The 22978-nt window shown below is 41.4% G+C and overlaps 1 protein-coding gene across 1 annotated transcript in view; it reads right to left on the bottom strand.

The window, feature by feature from the left end:
• The window catches only part of NDC1 (NDC1 transmembrane nucleoporin), a 64424-nt gene that overhangs the window by 23094 nt on the left and 18352 nt on the right, over positions 1 to 22978 (bottom strand). The window contains exons 6-13 of the mRNA XM_066269144.1: positions 19419 to 19527; positions 17716 to 17767; positions 15378 to 15513; positions 13949 to 14041; positions 7468 to 7549; positions 5129 to 5287; positions 1477 to 1722; positions 1272 to 1381 (exon numbers count right to left, since the gene is read on the bottom strand). Coding sequence (XP_066125241.1) covers positions 1272 to 1381; positions 1477 to 1722; positions 5129 to 5287; positions 7468 to 7549; positions 13949 to 14041; positions 15378 to 15513; positions 17716 to 17767; positions 19419 to 19527 — 987 coding nt within the window. The remainder of the gene's footprint in view (positions 1 to 1271; positions 1382 to 1476; positions 1723 to 5128; positions 5288 to 7467; positions 7550 to 13948; positions 14042 to 15377; positions 15514 to 17715; positions 17768 to 19418; positions 19528 to 22978) is intronic.

Here is a 22978-nt window from a genome sequence, read left to right as displayed (position 1 = left end):
CAGTGGATAGAGTGTCAGACTGGGATGTGGAGGACCCAGGTTCAAGACCCTGAGGTCGCTAGCTTGAGTGCGGGCTCATCTGGTTTGAGCAAAAGCTCGCCCTGGCCGGTTGGCTCAGCGGTAGAGCGTCGGCCTAGCGTGCGGAGGACTGGGGTTCGATTCCCGGCCAGGGCACACAGGAGAAGCACTCATTTGCTTCTCCACCCCTCCGCCGCGCTTTCCTCTCTGTCTCTCTCTTCCCCTCCCGCAGCCAAGGCTCCATTGGAGCAAAGATGGCCCGGGTGCTGGGGATGGCTCTGTGGCCTCTGCCTCAGGCGCTAGAGTGGCTCTGGTCGCAACATGGCGACGCCCAGGATGGGCAGATTATCACCTCCTGGTGGGCAGAGCGTCGCCCCATGGAGGGCGTGCCGGATGGATCCCAGTAGGGAGCATGCGGGAGTCTGTCTGACTGTCTCTCCCTGTTTCCAGCTTCAGAAAAATGAAAATAAATAAATAAATAAATAAATAAATAAAAAGCTCACCAGCTTGGACCCAGGGTCACAGGCTCGAGCAAGGGGTTACTCGGACTGCTGAAGGCCCATGGTCAGGGCACATATGGGAGGGCAATCGATGAGCAACTAAGGTGTCCAAACGAAATACTAATGATTGGTGCTTCTCATCTCTCTCTGTTCTTGTCTGTCTGTCCCTATCTATCCCTCTCTCTGACTCTGTCTCTGAAAAACAACAACAACAACATATGAAAACCTTGATCACATCTTACAGTATCCATAGCAACAACTCTGGTCACAGATACCACCATCCTGCACTGCATTACTTCACCAGCTTTACTACTGGCTCTCTGCTTCTGCACCTGCCATCTGAGAACGTAGTCTCAGCACAGCAGATAGAGCAGCACTTTCAAAATATAAAGTTACATCATGTCATTCTACTGGGAAAACCATACAGTGGCTTTCCATCTCACTCAGAGAAAATGTCAGTCCTATACACATCACTAATGGGCCCAATGAGCTCCGGGTGCCTGCTACCCCTCTGACCTCACCTACCTGCCACCTTCCCCTCAATCACTCTGCTCCAGCTGCAATAGTGTCCATGTTCCTCACACAAATCAAGCAGGGCTCACAACCAGTTAACAACTGGTGATTTCATATAGGACAACTTAATTATATGAAGCATCAAAAAGTCCTATTTATTCCTAATGGCTGACTCATGTGAGAACCTTGATGTGCTCAATGTTATATGCAAATATAAACCCTATAATCATATCATCATACCTGTTCATGTTTATTCTGAATCCATGAATAAATCACACTGGGCTGTCTCACAGTTTTACCCTCAGCACTAATAGTAGATGGCAGATTAGAAAATTCATTCATTTGCTGATCTATTAAAAAAAATAAAAAAACCAAGAAGGTGAAAACTTAGGCTGATTCTCTGCAACTATGACATTTCAAATTTTAGAAAATGAACAGTCCTCACCAGAAGCAGAAGTCCATAATCTTGGCACTCTTCTTATCAGCTGAGAACTTTGAGGTGACCCATAGCAGGTGTTTACATCAAAAATTCCAGCCATCCGATTCATTACACTAGAGCCAGACGGGGATCCAACAGGACTTGCAACATCAGGTGTAGATAATTTTGAGGAAAACAGTGATGTCTTCACTAATGGTGGCACTGAAGGCCGAGGCATCTGGCTAGATTTGGGGGTCAGAAAAGTAGTTTCTTCTGCAAAAGAACAGATCCAGTGCTGAAGGGGCAACCTGATCCAAACAGGCTAGCATGATGGTTCTCAAATTTTATAAATCTCCATTTTTCGTTTAACGCATTACCCAAGGCTCAGTGGGTTGTCCACATCTAGGTTTACATTCTCAAGCTTCCGTTTTTCCCTACTGCAGCGGTTCCCAACCTGAGGGTCGCGACCCTGGCAGGGGTCGAACGACCAAAACACAGGGAAATTTCCAATGGCTTTAGGCGACCCCTGTGTTTTGGTCGTTCGACCCCCCGCCGGGGTCGCAACCCACAGGTTGAGAACAGCTGCCCTACTACATCTCAATAACCACTCAAAGAGCTTTAAACATCTGTCAGATTGGTTTAGCCTCTCTTGTTTATTCTCCTCCATGAATATCTTCATCTTCAAGGTTAGTTTCTCTAAGCTGTTTTTAATAAACCTCTCAATTTGTATTTTATTTTTATAGGGCAACAACTTTAATTATTGCATTAGAATCTTTCCAGTTTTACTGCACATTCCTACTATAACTATTACTTGGCTAAACATGACTAAATTTATATTATGAAAATGTACAGATAAGAATGCTGACATTATTTCATTTTCCCCAGAGTTCTTTCAAATTAACAGAAGTCACACCAAAGATCAATCTGCCCAGGATATGTACACATCTGACCTGACCCGAAACACCTGATCTGTAAACAGCTTCTTCACAAATTATAATTTTATCAATTTAGTTATAGAGTCTGATGTATATAAACAAACATTTTCCCAACCACTCCACTACAAGGCACAAAGACAATAAATTCTAGTATTCTATCTTCTTACTAAAACCACAAAAAGACATTAAACATTTCAAGCACTAAATTTTGCTGACCCGTGGTGGTGCAATGAATAAAGCATTGACCTAGAATGCTGAGGTTGCCAGTTCAAAACCCCAGCTTTGCCGGGTCAAGGCATATACAAGAAGCAACTACTATCAGTTGATGCTTCCTGCTCCTCCTCCCCACCCTTTCTCTCTCTCCTCTTTCTAAAGTCAATAAATAAAATCTTTTAAGTAAATAAAGTACTAAATTTTCATTACATGACTATTCAAGAGTTGGTGGCAATTAGAAATCTTTAAATAATTTAAAAATTAAAACTGAGGTTTTTAAGTTTTGCAATAATCCCTCAAAATTAGAAGCAAATTTTGTCTGCATGATGGGATACAACAATTTAAAATAAAATAAAAAAAACATACAGACCCATGAACCCTTCAATCCAAGGTTTACAACAATCCTTTAAAGATGCTTATTTGGCCCTGGCCAGTTGGCTCAGCGGTAGAGCGTCGGCCTAGCGTGCGGAGGACCCGGGTTCGATTCCTGGCCAGGGCACACAGGAGAAGCGCCCATTTGCTTCTCCACCCCTCCGCCGCGCTTTCCTCTCTGTCTCTCTCTTCCCCTCCCGCAGCCAAGGCTCCATTGGAGCAAAGATGGCCCGGGCGCTGGGGATGGCTCTGTGGCCTCTGCCTCAGGCGCTAGAGTGGCTCTGGTCACAACATGGTGACGCCCAGGATGGGCAGAGCATCGCCCCCTGGTGGGCAGAGCGTCGCCCCTGGTGGGCGTGCCGGGTGGATCCCGGTCAGGCGCATGCGGGAGTCTGTCTGACTGTCTCTCCCTGTTTCCAGCTTCAGAAAAATGAAAAAAAAAAAAAAAAAGATGCTTATTTGATGTAACTAGCCTATTCAAAATCCTGTACTGGTTCCATATCCCAATGGGATAAAATCTAAACTCTTTTTTATCACATACAAGACCTCCTTTTATTATCAAAACAGCATCTTCCTTATGCAGGCTCCTTTCTGACCAATTTCTTTTTTAGCAATTACATTGTCTTAGCATTATTTGTGTGCCTCCCACTAAAAGGTCAATTCTAAGAGTATTTTATCATCTTTGATTCTCTGGCTTCTAGAACATTGCTTGGTATGTAGTAGACATTCAATAAATCAATACATAAGACCCTGGCCAGTGGCTCAGTAGATAGAGCATCAGCCCAGTGTATAAATGCTCCAGGTTCGATTCCTGGTCAGGGCACACAGGAGAAGCAACCACCTGTTTTTCCCCTTCTCCTTCTCCCTCTTCCCCTTCTCTCCCTCTTCTCCTCCCACAGCCAGTGGCTTGATTGGTTTGAGTGTGGCCCCAGGCACTGGGGATAGCTCCAATGGAATGCAGCAGCCTCAGGCACTAAAAATAGCTCAGAACTTGAGCATCGGCCCTAGACGGGTTTGCCAGGTGGATCCTAGTCAGGGCACATGTGGGAGCCTGCCTCACTGTCTCCCCTCCTCTCACTTAAAAAAAAAAAGAAAAAGAAAAATATCAATACATAAATGCTAATCTAAAAGTTAATAACATCTGAAACACTCTAGAATCTTTAAAAATCTGACATTCATGAATTCATTTCAATCATTTTTCAACTATAATCCATTTATTTTTTGTATATGGTCTCTCCAAAGTAACGAAGTCAACTACACAGGTGTGCCTGTGCTTTGGTCCATACAGAAATTTTTTTAAATATCAAGATTAGTTGTCAACATTTAAAAAGTGAAAAGTTTCACATAATTTTGGGGGGATTTTAGGCTTCTCTTAAAAATAAATAAATAAAAAGACCACAGGTTCAGATACTGGGTCCGAATTCCCACAGGGAAAATAAACTAAAGCTAAGCGAAGCTTCCCCTTCAGCAGCCTGTGTTGTCAAGTTCACCGCCGTCCTCTCCTGGCCAGTTTCATCCATTTTTACTGAATGCCTAGTTTCAAAAGCAACTGCACATTAAGTGCTTTATCATTTATCAGTCTTATATTCCTAGGCATTTTCTATTTAAGGGACTTGGTGAAGCAGCATTAAGTTCCTCCACCTGTACTTCTTCTTGTCAGCTTTCATCTTGCAAACTGGAGGAGCACTGACATTACATTAGGCTACCTTATAATAATGAATGTATTTAAAACATTAAGATTTATTCTTATGTATAAGAATGTATCTTAATGAATGCCCTCAGTGCCAAATCACTCAATCATTTTCAGCTACTCTTTGGACATCACCCAACAACTTTTTGTCTCTGGGATACTGCAATCAAAACTGCAATATTATTTGTAAAGATTTACCTGGCTTTGTATTAGGGAAAGCTGAAATCTTCTACTTGATGACTAATATTCTTTTAGCCATTTTAACACCACCACTACACTGGACTTAATTTTTTCAATCTACAATGATACTGAGTTCTTTTTCTTGGTTTAGGACAATATCCCATAGACTGGATCAAATTTCCCTAAAAATATCTATCTCACACTCATCTATATGTCTTTAGATTAACTACTATCATCTTTCCTAGAAAAAAAAGCAATGCTTTCCACTCTCAGAAGTACAAGGAGTTACCTGGGGAATTCAATTTCTTAGGTTCCACTGGGTATGATGAAGACATGACTCTTCCATTAGTAGCAGCAGCTTCTTGGTAGAGAACCAGTTTCTGAGTCATATCATTTAAAAGATTCAAACACTCCCTTGAAATAGCTGTCCAATTGTGGGGATGTCCACCTAGGAGGTCCAAACACCAACTTTTAAAATGTAGATAATCGTAGTCTCCAGATGAGGAGAAAAGTCAATTAGAAATGCTACATTACACTTTGCCTCGGGGCCCATTTTTCTCAGTTAAGCTATTTACATTCATGCAGCAATTCAATAAATATTTGGATGAAATCATTTTCCCAAAAGTCTACAAGCAGAATCTTGCTATTTTACCATAAAAAAAAAAACTCTCAAACTGATCACTAAAGTAAAGCCAAACACTAGAGTATGGTTTGAATGCAAATGCTCAGGACACTTTACGAGCAGTACTGATCAGACTGAAGATTAAGACAACAAACACCAGCATGTCTAATGAGAGGCACACCATGGTCCCTGGAGAGGTCTAAATTATTGTGTCTGACCCACAGAGCTTCCTTATATTTTCATTTGTAAAATAGTCCCTATTTGCTATTATAATCATAGGACTTTCACGTTATTTGGTAATAATCATACTTTATACTGGAAGAGTATACATAGCTGCTGGCAATTTAACTTAAAACCACTATGATCCTTCTTACTCTTATTCCCTTACTTCTCATTATCATTTGATTTTCTAAGACTTTTATTTCCTAGGGCTGTCATGTAAAAATCAACTGTTTCATTGCATTAAATATAATAGCAAGAGTCCACTGAAAATTGGTTTCCCCATCCTGGGTGCCAAATAATCCCTCTCTACTTAGGTCCTTTCTTAACCATTTCCTCTTTACAACTCAAGAGGAACACCACTTCACCTGCAAACAAACAAAATACTTCATCAGTAGGCCCCAGAATGTTTTGTACTGCTGTAACTCAGAACCACTAGGGAACTATGTTAGGGTTCAGTTACATTTTAATAATATGCCCTAGAATGCAAGTTCTCTGGCAGAGAGCATGCCAGCCTGTTACAGTTTACTTGAATATCTGGTGAAATTATTTAATGTACAGAGAATTTGTAAGTGAACCTAAATCTGATAGAAAAGTACTGCTAGTTCTGGATTTTTCATGTTACTGAAAGAATGGCTTCAATCATTTATATTTTTATACAACTGGATTTTATTCCCATGTAACACTTAACTATACAGGTTTATTTTACAATCTGGGAATTGGCACATTTGTCAAATAATAAAAAACTAGTTAGAAAAACAAAATGAAAACCTATCCAGCTCTCTGTCCCCCAATTGTGGTTGGGGTTGGAATGGGTTTTATTCCCTACGAACAGGGCAGAGAGCACTGGCACAATTACAGTTTGAAGAGGCTGGCAAGTGAGAGTCACCAAGAGCATCTCAGGGTCACCATAAAATCTAGCTCCTTTCTGGGGGTTTTTTTTTTTTCTGAAGTGAGAAGCGAGGAGACAGAGAGACAGACTCCCCCATACACCAGACTGGGATTCACCCGGCATGCCCACTAGGGGGCTATGCTCTGCCCATCTGAGGCTTTGCTCTGTTGCAACCGGAACCATTCTAGCACCTGAGGCGGAGGCCATGGAGCCATCCTCAGTGCCCAGGCCAACTTTGCTCCAATGGAGCCTTGGCTGCGGGAGGGGAAGAGAGAGATAGAGGGGAAGGAGAGGGGGAAGGGTGGAGAAGCAGATGGGCGCTTCTCCTGTGTGCCCTGACCAGGAATTGAACCTGGGACATCTACACACCAGGTCAATGCTCTACCACTGCGCCAACCTGCCAGGGCCCCTTTCTGCTTGTTTCTGAGGGAGGAAGAGTTGCATGGCAGGAAGAGAGAGAGCTCTGCACTTAGGAGTTAAATGACAGAACTTTTTATTCCAACTCTGATACTAACTTTATTTAAGCTACTTAATCTCTCCAAGAGTTAGGTCCCCACCTTGAGATTAGACCACCTGATATTTAAGACCCCTTGTAGCATTAAAACTTTGGACATTTAAACGGTTTCCTGCTCTAAAACTGTCGACCTACTCCATGCTTTCTTCAAGTTAAGGGAATGAGGGGACTGAAGGAAATAATATAAAAGCTTAAAAATCTCTTTCCTGATGATACAATGTCTAACTACAACAACAGAACACTTTTGTTTCATAAGATTTAAATCTTAAATTCATTTAATGGGCTCACTTGTGTGTGACATTTTATTAAATATACCTGTTTCACCAAAAACTTTAAGTGGAACACTTTTTACACACACAGGTTTATTACTTTTAGCATTACCTGGCTGGCTAAGACTAAAAACTTCTTGTCTTCGTGAAGGAGAATACTGAGAAAGCAACATCAGGTCCTGTAAGGCCAAATACTAAAAGGGAAAAAATATATAAATATTCTTTAATTTTTTAATCTTTATATAAAATCTTATTTATTAATTGGGCTGAGCATGATATATCTAAATAGAAACTAGCTGAAATTTTTCATAAAGAAAATATTTATCCCTCCTTTTTAAACTTCTAGAACTTCCTGCCTCCATCTTCTATAAGCTAGCCCACCTACTACAGTATGTTCCAGCTACAAGGAACTACAGAGCCTGTGTTCTTTCCCACCGTTATACTGGGAAACTTAAACCTCCCTTCCTCTTGGAACTTTCCCTGGCCTCTCCCACACTACCATACACTAACACAGTTCTCACATGTGGCACTGAATATAATTTATTGTAATTGCCTATTTACTTGTCTCCTCTAGTTCCACCCACCAAACTGTGAGGCCGGAACAAAGCCTTTATGCTACTACATTCAAAGGTAGTGCCTAACACACAGAAGACATGTAATGTCTATTGTACTTTACTGAAAATCTTCCTTTTGTTCATTAGCAAACCTCTTCACTCATCAATCAAGAGGCCATCCTTCTGTGAAGCTTTCTTTTTTTTTTTTTTTTTTTTTTTTTTTTTTTTTTATTCATTTTAGAGAGGAGAGGGAGAGACAGAGAGAGAGAAGGGAGGGAGGAGCTGGAAGCATCAACTCCCATATGTGCCTTGACCAGGCAAGCTCAGGGTTTTGAACCGGCGACCTCAGCACTTCCAGGTCAATGCTTTATCCCACTGCGCCACCACAGGTCAGGCGCTTTCTTTTTTTTTTTTTTATTTTTTTTTATTTGACAGAGACAGAGAGAGACTCAGAAAGAGGGGTAGATAGGGACAGACAGACAAGAACGGAGAGAGATGAGAAGCATCAGTTCTTCATTGTGGCACTTTAGTCATTCAATAATTGCTTTCTCATATGTTCCCTGACCCAGAGGCTACAGCAGATCAAGCAACCCCTTGCTCAAGCCAGCAACCTTGGGCTCAAGCTGGCGCGCTTTGCTCAAACCAGATGAGCCCGCACTTCAGCTGGCGAACGTGGGGTACTCCGCCTACCAGTCCAACGCTCTATCCACTGCACCAACGCCTGGTCAGGCTGTGAAGCTTTCTTACATTGGTCCCAAGCAGAATAAAAGGTTCCCACTATACTCACCACAGTAAATTTTCATTAAATTATGCATCTGCCTTTCCTAGTAGGCTGTGCTACATCTTATTCATCATTATACCCTAGTAAATAGAAGTGACTGACACCTGACCAGTAAACAAAGACCTGACAAATATCACTGGGGAACAATTATTTTTTTTCATTTTCTGTTGCATGAGGTTTTAGAACTATTTCTATATATTTCTGCATTGCTGATTCCAAATCTGAAATCCGTTTTTTGGTGCATGCTCTAGTTTTTATGCAATTTTAATTTCTTTTTGTTACACTTAATGGCATGCATTGGTTTTTAAATTGGAGTTAAAGGGCAACAACTCTTGGATTGAACTAACCACAAGGCAATTAATGTTTTACAAACATCACTTTTACATAATTGTAGTTGTTTTTAAATGTAAAAATTTATTATCTGATAAAAACACTCTTATTTTGTTTTAAGATTGAATCATGGCTTCTTTGAGTAGGCGTAAATGTAAGAATAGTCCTGACACCTTCTGTTATATATGTGGCTGTTACACACTTCAAAGTCAAAGGTGCAATATTTCATCATTTGTGACACGTAGGTATATTGCGTATTTTCAAGTTCCCCTTGGCGATCAAGACAAGAATTGGGCTCCTCATATTGTGTGTCATAATTGTGAGTAAATGCTTCGTGACTGGACAAAAGGAAAACACAAAGGAATGCCTTTTGGTATTCCCATGGTTTGGCATGAACCTAAGGCCCACAGCAGTGACTCTTATTTCTGTTTGATCCATACAAAGGGCATCGGCAAGGAAAAACGGCATATGATCGCATATCCTTATATTCCTTCAGCAATATGACCTATCCCACACTCTGAGACACTCCTGGTTCCAGTTTTCAATGATTTTATTTCTTCTAAGGATGAAGAAAATGAACATGGTGATTAAGTGCATTTTGATAAGATGCATGAGGAAATGGTTGTAGAATCTGAAGGGTCTTCTGATGCCAAGCAAAAAGTCATTAACTCTCAGCAGTTTAGCCAACCTGAATTGAATGACTTAGTAAGAATGACATAAAAATTGTCCTCAACTTTCCGAAGTATGAGGAGCATAACTGGATCATTTGTGTGGATCTTAAAATGGTAAATTTCCTGCTAGGACAACAAAGTGGTTTCACAAAGTATCCTTGCTTTCTGTGTTTGTGGGACAGCTGAGCTCGGGAGAAACACTGGACACAGAAGGAGTGGCCGAAACATGAAGCTTGGGAAGTAGGGATGCAAAATATTGTGAATGAACCTGTAGTTAATCGAGACAGGATCATTTTTCCCCCACTTCACATCAAACTTGGCTTAATGAAGCAGTTTGTTCAGGCTCTGAACAGAGAAAGTGAATGCTTTCAACATATTATTTTTGCTTTTCCTGCCTTTTCTTTTGAGAAGATGAAAGCAGGTGTATTCGATGGACCCTCATATGTGACAAAGAATTTGCCAGGAAGATGAATAAGGAGGAGAAAGCAGCATGGCAGTCTTTTGTGGCAGTTACAAAGAACTTCCATGGCAACAAAAAAGCAGAAAACTATGAACCTCTGGTTCAAAGGATGCTGTTGGCTTTCCGTGACATTGGATGTAACATGAGCATTAAGATTCACTTCCTGGGCCCTGGCCGGTTGGCTCAGTGGTAGAGCATCGGCCTGGCATGCAGGAGTCCCGAGTTCGATTCCCGGCCAGGGCAAACAGGAGAAGTGCCCATCTGCTTCTCCACCCCTCCCCCTCTCCTTCCTCTCTGTCTCTCTCTTCCCCTCCCACAGCCAAGGCTCCACTGGAGCAAAGTTGGCCCGGGCGCTGAGGATGGCTCTGTGGCCTCTGCCTCAGGCACTAGAATGGCTCTGGATGCAACAGAGCGACGCCCCAGAGGGGCAGAGCATCGCCCCCTGGTGGGCATGCCGGGTGGATCCCGGCTGGGCGCATGCAGGAGTCTGTCTGACTGCCTCCCCGTTTCAAGCTTCAGAAAAATACAAAAAAAAAAAAAAAAAAAGATTCAAAGATTCACTTCCTGAACAGTCACCTTGATAAGTTTCCCAAAAATCTTGGAGCTGTTAAGTGATGAGCAGACTACTGCTGGAGCATCAAACGAGATTGTCCTCAACAAGTACACAAACGCAAGAGCTACAAACACCAATTTTTGCCTGAATAGAATTTAAATGTTTTGCGCAAATTTTATGATTAAAATAAGTGTTTTAATATGTTCTATTTTGAAATTGTAGACATATTCTGATGCAATCATATCTTTTAGTGTATTAGTGTATTTACTGCATTATATAAATTATTATATTTTCACAAGAATGATGCCCAAGAAGACATTCTACTTCATTATGTTAAACTAAATGTTGAAAATTTTACAATAAGATGAAAACCTAAAATCTTGAATTGCAAAAGAACTGTAGCTTACAGAGAAAAAACTAATGTCAGATTTGAGATCAGCATACTCAAATTAGGTAAGAACAAGTGTTTTTGTGGATGCAACAAAAATTTTGTTCCCCCGTATAATCAAATGAATAACAGGGATTTTTGTTACCTATTAAAGTACATAGTTGTTACTGATATTTAAAGGGAATCAAAGCCTCAGTGATTCTTCTTCTTATTGGTTTATAACATTTCCACACTGTAATCAAAAGTATGGATTCTGGCCCTGGCTGGTGGCACAATGGACAGACTGTCATCCCAGAGCACTGAGATTGCTAACTCAATCCCAGGGTTACCAGCTCAACTCCAAGGTGACCAGTTTGAGCCCCAGTCAGAGCATGTATGAGAAGCAATCAATAGGGGCACAACTAGGTAAAAACAACAAGTTGATGCTTCACTCTCTCAAAAAAAAAAAAAAAAAAGCCTGACCAGGCGGTGGCACAGTGGATAGGGCATTGGACTGGGATGTGGAGGACCCAGGATTGAGACCCCGAGGTCGCCCCCTTGAGCGCAGGCTCATCTGGTTTGAGCAAGGATCACCAGCTTAAGCACAAGGTCGCTGGCTCGAGCAAGGGGTCACTCGGTCTGCTGTAGCTCCCCCTCACCCCCTGTCAAGGCACATATGAGAAATCAATCAATGAACAACTAAGGAGCCGCAACAAAGAATTGATGTTTCTCATCTTTCTCCCTTCCTGTCTGTCCCCATCTGCCCCTCTCTCTGACTCTCTGTCTCTGTCACACACAAAAAAAACAAACAAAAAAACCAACCAACTATGGATTCTAACTATTTCAATTCATTTTTAATTACTATGACTTATCAGGATCACATACATTATAAACCTACTTCAAAATTTAAAAATGAAATTTTTTAAATCAAAACAATTTATTTTCAATTAGTTTGATTTGTAAATTTATTGTAACTTAACATCTTTCAATTAATACTTTTTTAGGATCATTATCATTATTCCTATCTTTATAGAGTTCACTGAATATCTACACACTATCAAGCACTACCTTTTCCTGTGTATGTGACAGAGACAGAGAGAGGGACAGATAAGAACAGACAGACAGGAAGGAAGAGAGATGAGAAGCATCAATTCATGACACTCCTTGGTCTCATTAGTTGTTCATTGATTGTTTTCTCATATGTACCTTGATCGGGAGCTACAGCAGAGCAAGTAACCCCTTGCTCAAGCCAGCGACCTTAGGCTTAACCCTGCGACCTTAGGCTTCATGCCAGTGACCTCTAGGCTCAAGCCAGAGACCATAGGGTCATATCTATAACCCCACGCTCAAGCCAGTAACCCCACCCTCAAGCTGGTAAGCCCGTGCTCAAGCCAGATGAGTCCACGCTCAAGCCGGTGACCTCGGGGTTTCGAACCTGGATCCTATGCATCCCAGTCCGACACACCATCCACTGTGCCACCACGTGGTCAGGCTAAGCACTACCTTTAATTATAATGGCCAACAACTACATGACCAAAAATACTTGCTGATCCAGTGATTAAAAAAAAAAAAAAAATCAGCCCTGGCCGGTTGGCTCAGTGGTAGAGTGTCAGCCTGGTGTGCAGGAATCCCAGGTTCGATTCCCGGCCAGGGCACACAGGAGAAGTGCCCATCTGCTTCTCCACCCTTCCCCTTCTCCTTCCTCTCTGTCTCTCTCTTCCCCTCCCACAGCCAAGGCTCCACTGGAGCAAAGTTGGCCCGGGCGCTGAAGATGGCTCCATGACCTCTGCCTCAGGCACTAGAATGGCTCTGGTTGCGACAGAGCAATGCCCCAGATGGGCAGAGCATCGCCCCCTAGTGGGCATGCCGGGTGGATCCCGGTTGGGCACATGCGGGAGTCTGTCTGACTGCCTCCCCGTTCCAACTTCAGAAAAATACAAAAAAAAAAATCCACAGTACTTTGTTTTACTTCCATGAAGAGTTTGTGAAAAGCTAATACAGACCCTGGATGGTAGCTCAGTGGATAGAGCATCAGCTCGGTGAATGGACATGCCAGGTAAAATTCCTGTCAGGGCACACATCAGAAGCAACCATCTGCTTCTCCTCCCCCTTTTCTCCCTCTTCCCTCCTGCAGCCAGTGGCTTGGTTAGTCTGAGCATGTCAGCCTCAGGCACTAAAAATAACTCAGTACTCGAGCATCGGCCCAATGTAGGGTTTCTGGGTGGATCCCAGTCGGGGCACATGCAAGAGCCTCCCTCCCTATCTCCCGTCCTCTCACCTAAAAAAAGAAAAAGAAAAAGGAGAAAAGCTACTACATATGCTTGGATATCATCACATTTCATGCTTAGAAGTATTTTTATATCTATTCTGAATACAGAACTAGCTTACCTTATACACATACATTGCAATCTATACTTTCATTTTAGTTATTTACAAAGAAAACTAAAAAGGTAAAACAGCATTTAACCCTTTGAGTAGTATGAATGTTCATGTATGTCCTTGTACCTCCTGACCATCCAGAGTACGACTGTACAAAAATTAATTTTTATTTTAAAAATGTGTAAGGCAACATTAAAAACAAGGCAAATGTATGTTCTTCTTGTTTCCATAAATCAGTTATCAAAAAAACATGATTTTAAGTTAATAAAACTGGAACTGGAACTAATTTCATTTAAAAAACTTACTTCCAGGGGTGAGTATGAAAAAAAACTACTCAAAGGGTGAATACAGCATGTAAGTGATTTTTACAATACCAGTACTAGAATATTCTAGGCCCTCAAAAATACATCAGATTACCTAAATATACTAAATATTAAGTCCTCCATAAAATAAGTTAGAGATGACTGTGTAAAGATACAAAATGCATAGTTCTGGTACCTTTATGATGAGGGGCGGATTGCTGTTTAAAACTTTTGGAAGGCATTCATCTGACTCTTCTGCAAATGGTGGTTGAACAGGGAACAGATGAGCCTATCAAATATAATCAAAAGGACTGAAAATGAGTCTTTTCATGACTTTATTACATTCAGTAGTACTAATTGAAAGTAATTATAAAAGGAGACAATACAACCAAATTAACAACTTCAGTGTTCATTGCAAAAATAAGTTGAATTAGCCTGACCTATAGTGGCACAGCAAATAAAGCTTCAACCTGGAATGCTGAGGTTGATGGTTCGAAACCTTGGGCTTGCTTGGTCAAGGCACATATGAGAAGCAATTACTATGAGTTGATGCTTACCACTACCCCCCTCCCCAAATCAATAAACAAAATCTTTAAAAAAAATTAGTAAGTTGAATTAAAAATACCCAAACATACTACTTTCTAAAATGTTACTCTCCTAATTTTATTTGATCTCTGGCTACCAATAATGGAAATTTTAGAAACAAAAATTCTTGGAAGCTACTAAAGGATATAAACCTATAGAGATGGTAAAATAAAACTAATTTTCTAAGACAAACACCTGGAGGATAAAGACAATGTAAATCCCATTCATTTAAAAACACTTCTTTACTATAAATTTTAAAGTTTAATTCGAAGAACAAATGTTTTATTGCCTTACATTTAAATACTTTCGTAACACCCATACAAATAGTATATAAATATATTTTTAAATTCAGGCCCGGCAAGTATGTACTCAACAGAGAAATGAAAACCTTCAGAAGATAATTAGATTGTAGATAAAACACAGTAAATATGTAGATACCACTAGCAGTCTATTCAGTTTAGTGTCTAACAATTAAGTATACCAACATGTTCCTCATAAAAAAAAGTAAATGAGCCCTGGCCGGTTGGCTCAGTGGTAGAGCGTCGGCCTGGCGTGCGGAAGTCCCGGGTTCGATTCCCGGCCAGGGCACACAGGAGAAGCGCCCATCTGCTTCTCCACCCCTCCCCCTCTCCTTCCTCTCTGTCTCTCTCTTCCCCTCCCGCAGCCGAGGCTCCATTGGAGCAAAGATGGCCCGGGCGCTGGGGATGGCTCCTTGGCCTCTGCCCCAGGCGCTGGAGTGGCTCTGGTCGCAACAGAGTGACGCCCCGGAGGGGCAGAGCGTCGCCCCTGGTGGGCATGCCGGGTGGATCCCGGTCGGGCGCATGCGGGAGTCTGTCTATCTCTCCCCGTTTCTAGCTTAAAAAAAAAAAAAAAAGTAAATGATGGTTATAAATGATACATCTCTAATGAAGTCTCAGAAGAGACCAAAACCTAATTCACCAAAATGGCTTTGGACATAATAGCATACTAATCAGTGCTCTATTCAAAATAAATGTGTACTCCAAAATTCAAATGTAGTAACAAAAAAACTCAGTACTAACCTCTGTGGCATAGATTTTGAAGAGTATCCATGAGTTGTACCAACTTGTCAGGAGAAACACGCCACATAACCAGACATGGTAGAGTAATGAGAGATTCAAGAGGCCACTCACAGTATCAAGAGACTTATGAAATTGCCTATGAAAGCAGAAATTACTATTTAATCCTATGGGAAAAATAAAATCTAAGCATTTAACAGATCTGGGGCTCAACATTGAGAAACAAATAAATCCCATTTGTAAAAATAATAGTAATAGACTCCTATCATTTTGTACCCTATGAAGTTCTTGCCCTAATACCTGTAACGGGAACATAAAGGGAGCCTAGAGGGAAGAGCAGACCTAAACTAGCCCTCAGTTTCTTGTGTCCGAAACCTTTACGGCTACTTACTATGCCTGAAAAATAAGCCAACCCCTAGATGTTGGGTAAAATTTTGATAGTTGCTTTGTAGTTGATACTTAAAAATCATTCAATAGCCTAGCCTGTGGTGGCTCAGTAGATGAAGTACCAACCCGGAATGCTGAGGTCGCTGGTTGGAAACCCTGGACTTGTCCAGTCAAGGCACATACGAGAAGCACCTATGAGTTGATGTTTCCTGCTCCTCCCCCTGCCTTTCTCTCTTTCTCCTCTCTCTAAAATCAATCAATAAAATTTTTTTTTAATCATTCAACATAACTTGTACCTCTCCTGGACCACATTTCAGCTCTACCTCTATACCTCATTGACAGTTTTATAGTAGCTAAAAAGGACATAGTACTAACTAAATATAACAATCTTTACTTTTAAAGTAATTTAAGAAACTCCATTAGAATGTTAAACAAAATGAATACTATCTCACCAAAACCTTGAATAGATCAATCAGCAAAGTCATCACAACCCTATAATCACACCAGTAAAAATAGGATTGGAACCTTTAACTGTTTATGTGTTGAGATTACATAAATCTCTAGACTCAAGACACTCTCAGTCTCTTCATCCATATAATGGAGGCATAATCTTTTTATATTACCTCTTAGGGCTATGATGAGATTTAAAACACCTTATAGTAGGAGAGCCCAGCATAGTACTTGACATTTACTTGAGTCATTTTCAGCTTCTAAGTAAACATTTACTGAGACCTGGCATACATTAAGGACAGACTACCACACACATACAAACAAAATATTTTTTAAGTGAAAGGAGAAAAACGTATTATGTTAAATTTCTATTAAATATCATTATTTTTTTCTCTTTCCATCTGACCAGTTTTAAAATATGGACTAACATAATAAATGACCCATGCATTTGGTTTCATAGCTAGCAATGAAGCAGAAGACAAAACTAAATTTTACCTACAAACTTTTCAAAGTTAGGAATTGAAATCTACACGGTAGAAACAATAATAGCTCATAAACACCCATTTATGCCAATATTCTCACTCCCCAAAACTGATACTAGTGATATCCATTCATGATATCTTACAGTAAAATAATTAACAATTAAAAGAAAACATTAATACAGAAATTTACATTTATCTGAGAAAGAAAGATTATCTATGTGTAAAATGCATGGGAAATAACTAGAACAATATACCTGATTGCCACTTATGACCGTCAACTGGCTACGTGACCCTCCGCAATTTTGGTTTCCTCACAGGCAAAATTGAATACTGACACAGTATTGAAGAGCATTGCGGTTGTCTAGTACAACATACCATAGAATGATTATTAAGGAGAAAAACAAGGACACGCATACCACACAACTCGAAGTCTATCTACTCTTATATAATATAAAAGCTTTATCCAACAAGAAATGAATTATTGCTTACTTCTCGGGACAGTAACTAGGTGACTGGAGATGAGGGCAAGGAATCTTTTTTTTTTTTAACAGAGACAGACAGAAACGGAGAGATGAGAAGCATCAATTATTAGTTTTTCATTGCGCATTGTGACACCTTAGTTGTTCATTGATTGCTTTCTCATATGTGCCTTGACCACGGGCCTTCAGCAGACTGAGTAACCTCTTGCTCGAGCCAGCGACCTTGGGTCCAAGCTGGTAAGCTTTTGCTCAAACCGGATGAGCCCGCACTCAAGCTGGTGACCCAGGGTCTCAGACCTGGGTCCTTGGCATCCCAGTCCGACACTCTATCCACTGCACCACCACCCGGTCAGGCATGGGAATCTTCTTCACGCATACCTTCTTATACATCATTGGAATTTTAAATGATGTGTATTCAAAAATGAACATAATTCTTAAAAATCTTAAAGACTGAACCAAACAAAACATCTGGAAAGAAACAAACATCTAAAAGGATGAAAACATCTAAAAGAGTTAAAATTAAACTTTTCATAGAGCACTTACTCATCTATGTGAAGGTCCATAGCAGTGCTAATCCAAGCTTTGGGAATATGACCTGAGGGGAAAATAATAGAAAGCTATGAACAAGAAGTTATAAAAGCAAACCTTAATCATGCTTTCAAATATGAGGTTGATGAAACATCCAAATAGATACCAAGACTTCTGTCTAAATGCTAGATTGTTTGATTAGGAATGGGCAAGAAAAAAAGAGTAAATTTCTAAATACAGTACAAACAATCCTTGCTTTGCAGTTCCTACATGTACATATTTCGCTTACCATGGTTTAGTTACTAAAACCAGTCCCCAACAACACTATTCAAAGTTCAGTTGCCATAGCATACTAACTGTGAGCAACTCATTATAGCTCTTCTAGCTTTTCAGTACACAAATCAGCATGTAGATAATGAATGCACACCATGACCTATGACCAATCACATCTCTTCTTTCAAAGTCTGTTGGTGACTGGTCACTCACATCAGTTCTTCAGTTCAGGCACAGACAACAAAGCATGTAGTGTGTTGTCTCCTTGTCTCCCATGGTAAACCCACATAACATTTACAAAAAAGAATAAGTGAAAGAGGAAACTGGCCAAAAAAGACCAAAGCACAACAAAAAAATGAAAAGTGGTAACACTGGAAATTAAATTTGAAAGAAATGAAAGAAATAGCTGAGCATGGAAATGCTGACATGGTTCCTATGTCAGCCCAAAGTACAACTACAGGCATACCTCACGGATATTGTGGTATTCCAGAATACTGCAATAAAGCAAGTTGTAATCATTTTGCTGAAGGATCTTGCCTTTAATTTGTAAAAAATGTAACATCTGTGAAGTGTAATAAAGTGAAGCACAGTAAAACGAGGTAAGCCCGTATGAAAGAACAACCAGGCTGATTGTGGTAGGGTAATACAATGAAGTATTAACATTAGAATGACAGTTTTGAAAACTATGTAGAAAAATGGATTATAAAAACTACAACTGCAAAAAGCAGACAACAGCCCGACTGGTGGTGGCACAGTAAATAGAGTATTAACCTGAGACCCTGAGGTCCCAGGTTCCAAACCCCAAAATCACCGGCTTAAGTGTGGAGTTACTGGCTCAGCCTGAGCCCTGGAGTCAAGGCACTTAAGAGAAGCAATCAGTGAACAACTCAAGTGATGCAACTATAGTATATTTTCCCTTAATTACTCTTTGACAATCTAACCAATGAAATCAGTTGGGCTAATCACACAGATACAAATATAGTAAACATAAAAAAACAATCAAGAATAACTCTGTGCCCTGGCCAGCTAGCTCAGCAGTAGAGCGTCAGCCCAGTGTGTGAAAGTCCCAGGTTCGATTCCCAACCGGGACACACAGGAGAAGCACCCATCTGCTTCTACACTCTTCCCCCTCTCCTTTCTCTTTGTCTCTCTCTTTCCCTCCCATAGCCAAGAATCCATCGGAGCTAAGTTGGCCTGGGCGCTGAGGATGGCTCCGGTTGCAACGGAGCAAGCCCCAGATGGGCAGAGCATCATCCCCTAGTAGAAATGCCGGGTAGATCCCGGTCAGATACATGGGGGAGTCTGTCTCTCTGCCTCCCCACTTCTCACTTCAGAAAAAATACAAAAAACAAAAACAAAAACAAAAACAAAAAGAATGACTGTAACTGACATTTTTTCTCAGCTATGAACTAACACATACACTATCAAAAAGCATAAATTCTTACCAAGAAAATAATACACAATGCAGAAATTTCTAATCAGGAACAGTGATTCCATACAACTGTGTTTAACTAGTAGGAGAAAAGATCTCCTAAAGCGCAAGAACTTGTATTGCTGTGGGGAAAAAAAAAACAGAATCAAACAGCACACCCAAACAGAGGTTCTAGTTTATTCTAAAGCAAGCATACAACTCTAATAGTCCACACATAAAACTATAATCATTGCATAAAAGACAAAATCATTCTAGAAGCAAAATAACAACTATATTGGATGTTAACATATTTAATGTTCATATAAGGTCTACCAGAAAGTTCTGTCCGTTTCTATCACAAATTTCGACACGTAAGCACATATTTGGCACATGTGTGCCTCTCTATTTTTATCACTTAATGTATACATATTGACGTATCAAATTAACTAAAACAAAGTTGATTCACATTAGTCTTATGTGTGAAGCGATAGTGTACCCATGGCTACTGATACAGTTCATTTACGCCACTGTAATTTTTACGAATTTCAACAAGAAAGAAATGCCACAGAAGCATGTCTGTCGCATCCACCATATTCCCCGAACTTAGCACCCTCTGGCTATCACTTGCTTTTGTCCTTACAAAATTTTTAGAAGGGCAAAAAATTCAAAAATGAAGAAGATATCAAACAAGCACTGGTTCAATTTTTCGCATCAAAAGATAAAACATTTTTCAAAAATGGAATATACAAATTGCCCTCACGCTGGCAAGAAATCATTAATAATAATGGCAATTATATTATTTAATAAAGTTTTTTAACGGTAAGAAAAATTTGTATTTTGTTTTATTCCAAAAACAGACAGAACTTTCCGGTAGACCTTATATTATATAACATCTCACTCATATAAAATCAGAAATGAGAAAATTAGTATCAACCTGTACTTATACTAAGGACTGTGGAGATTTTTTAAAAAGTACAGGCCCTGGCTGGTTGGCTTAGTAGTAGAGCATCAGCGCAGTGTATGGAAGTCCCGGATTCAATTCCCAGCCATGGCACACAGAAGTGCCCATCTGCTTCTCCAACCTTCTCCTTCTCCTTTCTCTCTATCTCTCTCTTCCCCTCTTGCAGCCAAGGCTCCACTGGAGCAAAGTTGGCCCGGGCTCTGAGGATGGCTCCATGGCATCTGCCTCAGGTGCTAGAACGGCTCCAGCTGCAATGAAGCAACGCCCCAGATGTGCAGAGCATTGCTCCCTGGTGGGCATGCCAGGTGGATTCCAGTCAGGCACAGGCAGGAGTCTGTCTCTCTGCCTCCTTGATTCTCACTTCAGAAAAACACATACACAAAAACGTACAAAAAGCAAAATAATAATAATAGCTGCTAACATTCTTTGGGCACTTACCACATATCAGGTATTATTCTAAGCACTTCACTTACATTAATCCATTTAAACTTCAAAGTACCTTATGAAGGAGGTTCTATTATACTCAATTTACAGAAGAGAAAACCAAGGAGGCACAGAGAGGTTACACAACTTAACCACTATTACCAACTAGCAAAATGAAAACCTGAGATTTTTAATTCCAGGTAGGCTAGCTTCAGAGCCATCAATCTTAAAAATGTATGCTGCCTGACTGGGCGGTGGCGCAGGGGATAGAGCATCAGACTGGGATGTGGAAAACCCAGGTTCGAGACCCTGAGGTCGCCAGCTTGAGTGCGGGCTCATCTGGTTTGAGCAAAAAGCTCACCAACTTGAGCCCAAGGTCACTGGCTCAAGCAAGGGGTTTCTCAAGTCTTTTGAAGGCCTGCGGTCAAGGCACGTATGAGAAAGCAATCAATGAACAACTAAGGTGTCACAACGAAAAACTAATGATTGATGCTTCTCATCTCTCTCCGTTCCTGTCTGTCTGTCCCTATCTATCCCTCTCTCTGACTCTTTCTCTGTAAAAATAAAAAATAAAAAATAAAAATAATGTATACTGCCTCTACACTATATTTTTATTTTATTTATTTATTTATATTTTTTGTACTTTTCTGAAGCCGGAAACGGGGAGGCAGTCAGACAGACTCCCGCATGCACCCGACCGGGATCCACCCAGCATGCCCACCAGGGGGCGATGCTCTGCCCCTCTGGGGCGTCGCTCTGCCACAATCAGAGCCATTCTAGCACCTGAGGCAGAGGCCACAGAACCATCCTCAGCACCTGGGCAAACTTTGCTCCAATGGAGCCTCGGCTGTGGGAGGGGAAGAGAGAGACAGAGAGGAAGGAGAGGGGGAGGGGTGGAGAAGCAGATGGGCGCTTCTCCTGTGTGCCCTGGCAGGGAATCGAACCCAGGACTCCTGCACGCCAGGCCGACGCTCTACCACTGAACCAACCAGCCAGGACCTACACTACATTTTTTAAAATGTTATTATCTTAATAAAAGCAAGCAGTGATAACACTAGCCTAGGAATCAGGAGACCTGAGTTCTAGTGCTCTCCTCTTTCTGTACAACACTGAGCAAGTCCTCTCTATCTGTAAGATAAGTAGGCTGCCCCAGCTAAGGAGGTTAAGAATCAAGAAAAAATATGAAACTTTTCCTGAAGACAGTTTTTTTTTTTTCTTTTTTTCTTTTTCTGAAGTGGGAAACAGGGAGGCAGTCAGACAGACTTCCACATGCGCCCAACCAGGATCCACCCGGCGCGCCCACCAGGGAGTGATGCTCTGCCCCTCTGGGGCGTCGCTCTGCCGCAACCAGAGCCATTCTAGCACCTGAGGCAGAGGCCACAGAGTCATCCTCAGCGCCCGGGCCATCTTTTGCTCCAATGGAGCCTCGGCTGCAGGAGGGGAAGAGAGAGATAGAGAGGAAGGAGAGGGGGAGGGGTGGAGAAGCAGATGGGCACTTCTCCTGTGTGCCCTGGCCGGGAATCGAACCCAGGACTCCCACACGCCAGGCCGATGCTCTACCACTGAGCCAACCGGCCAGGGCCGACACTGTACTTTTATGAAACAAGAAGTTGTTTGCTCCTCTCCCATTCCTGGGCCTAAAATGCCAATGAAAAAAAATTTTTAATTATTGAAAAGAATCTAAGGAAACCTAATGAATAAAAGATGATCTTTCCAAATTCTGGCCTTTTTTTGTGCTTATTTTCTTATCAATATAAAAGAATACATATATTTTGTGCTTATTATAATATTCAGGCCAATCCTTCTTTAAGGAACTTCAGAAACTATGGTACTTAGGTGGAAGTTACACCTTCATACCATGTCTGCAGAGTCCTACAGCATCTTACAAAAAGCAGCTCCAGCCCTGGCCGGTTGGCTCAGTGGCAGAGTGTAGGTCTGGCGTGCAGGAGACCCGAGTTCAATTCCCGGCCAGGGCACACAGGAGAAGCGCCCATCTGCTTCTCCACCCTTCCCCCTCTCCGTCCTTTCTGTCTTTCTTCCCCTCCTGCAGCAGAGGCTCCATTGGAGTAAAGTTGGTCTGGGCGCTGAGGATGGCTCTGTGGCCTCTGCCTCAGGCACCAGGATGGCTCTGGATGCAACAGAGCGACGCCCCAGGTGGGCAAAGCATTGCCCCCTGGTGGGCATGCCGGGTGGATCCCAGTCGGGTGCAT

Source organism: Saccopteryx bilineata, chromosome 3 (genome assembly GCF_036850765.1).
Source record: "Saccopteryx bilineata isolate mSacBil1 chromosome 3, mSacBil1_pri_phased_curated, whole genome shotgun sequence".
In the NCBI taxonomy this organism is placed as follows: domain Eukaryota; kingdom Metazoa; phylum Chordata; class Mammalia; order Chiroptera; family Emballonuridae; genus Saccopteryx; species Saccopteryx bilineata.
The sequence above is the reverse complement of the archived record's forward strand: the minus strand, read 5'-3'. Positions and strand labels throughout refer to the sequence as shown.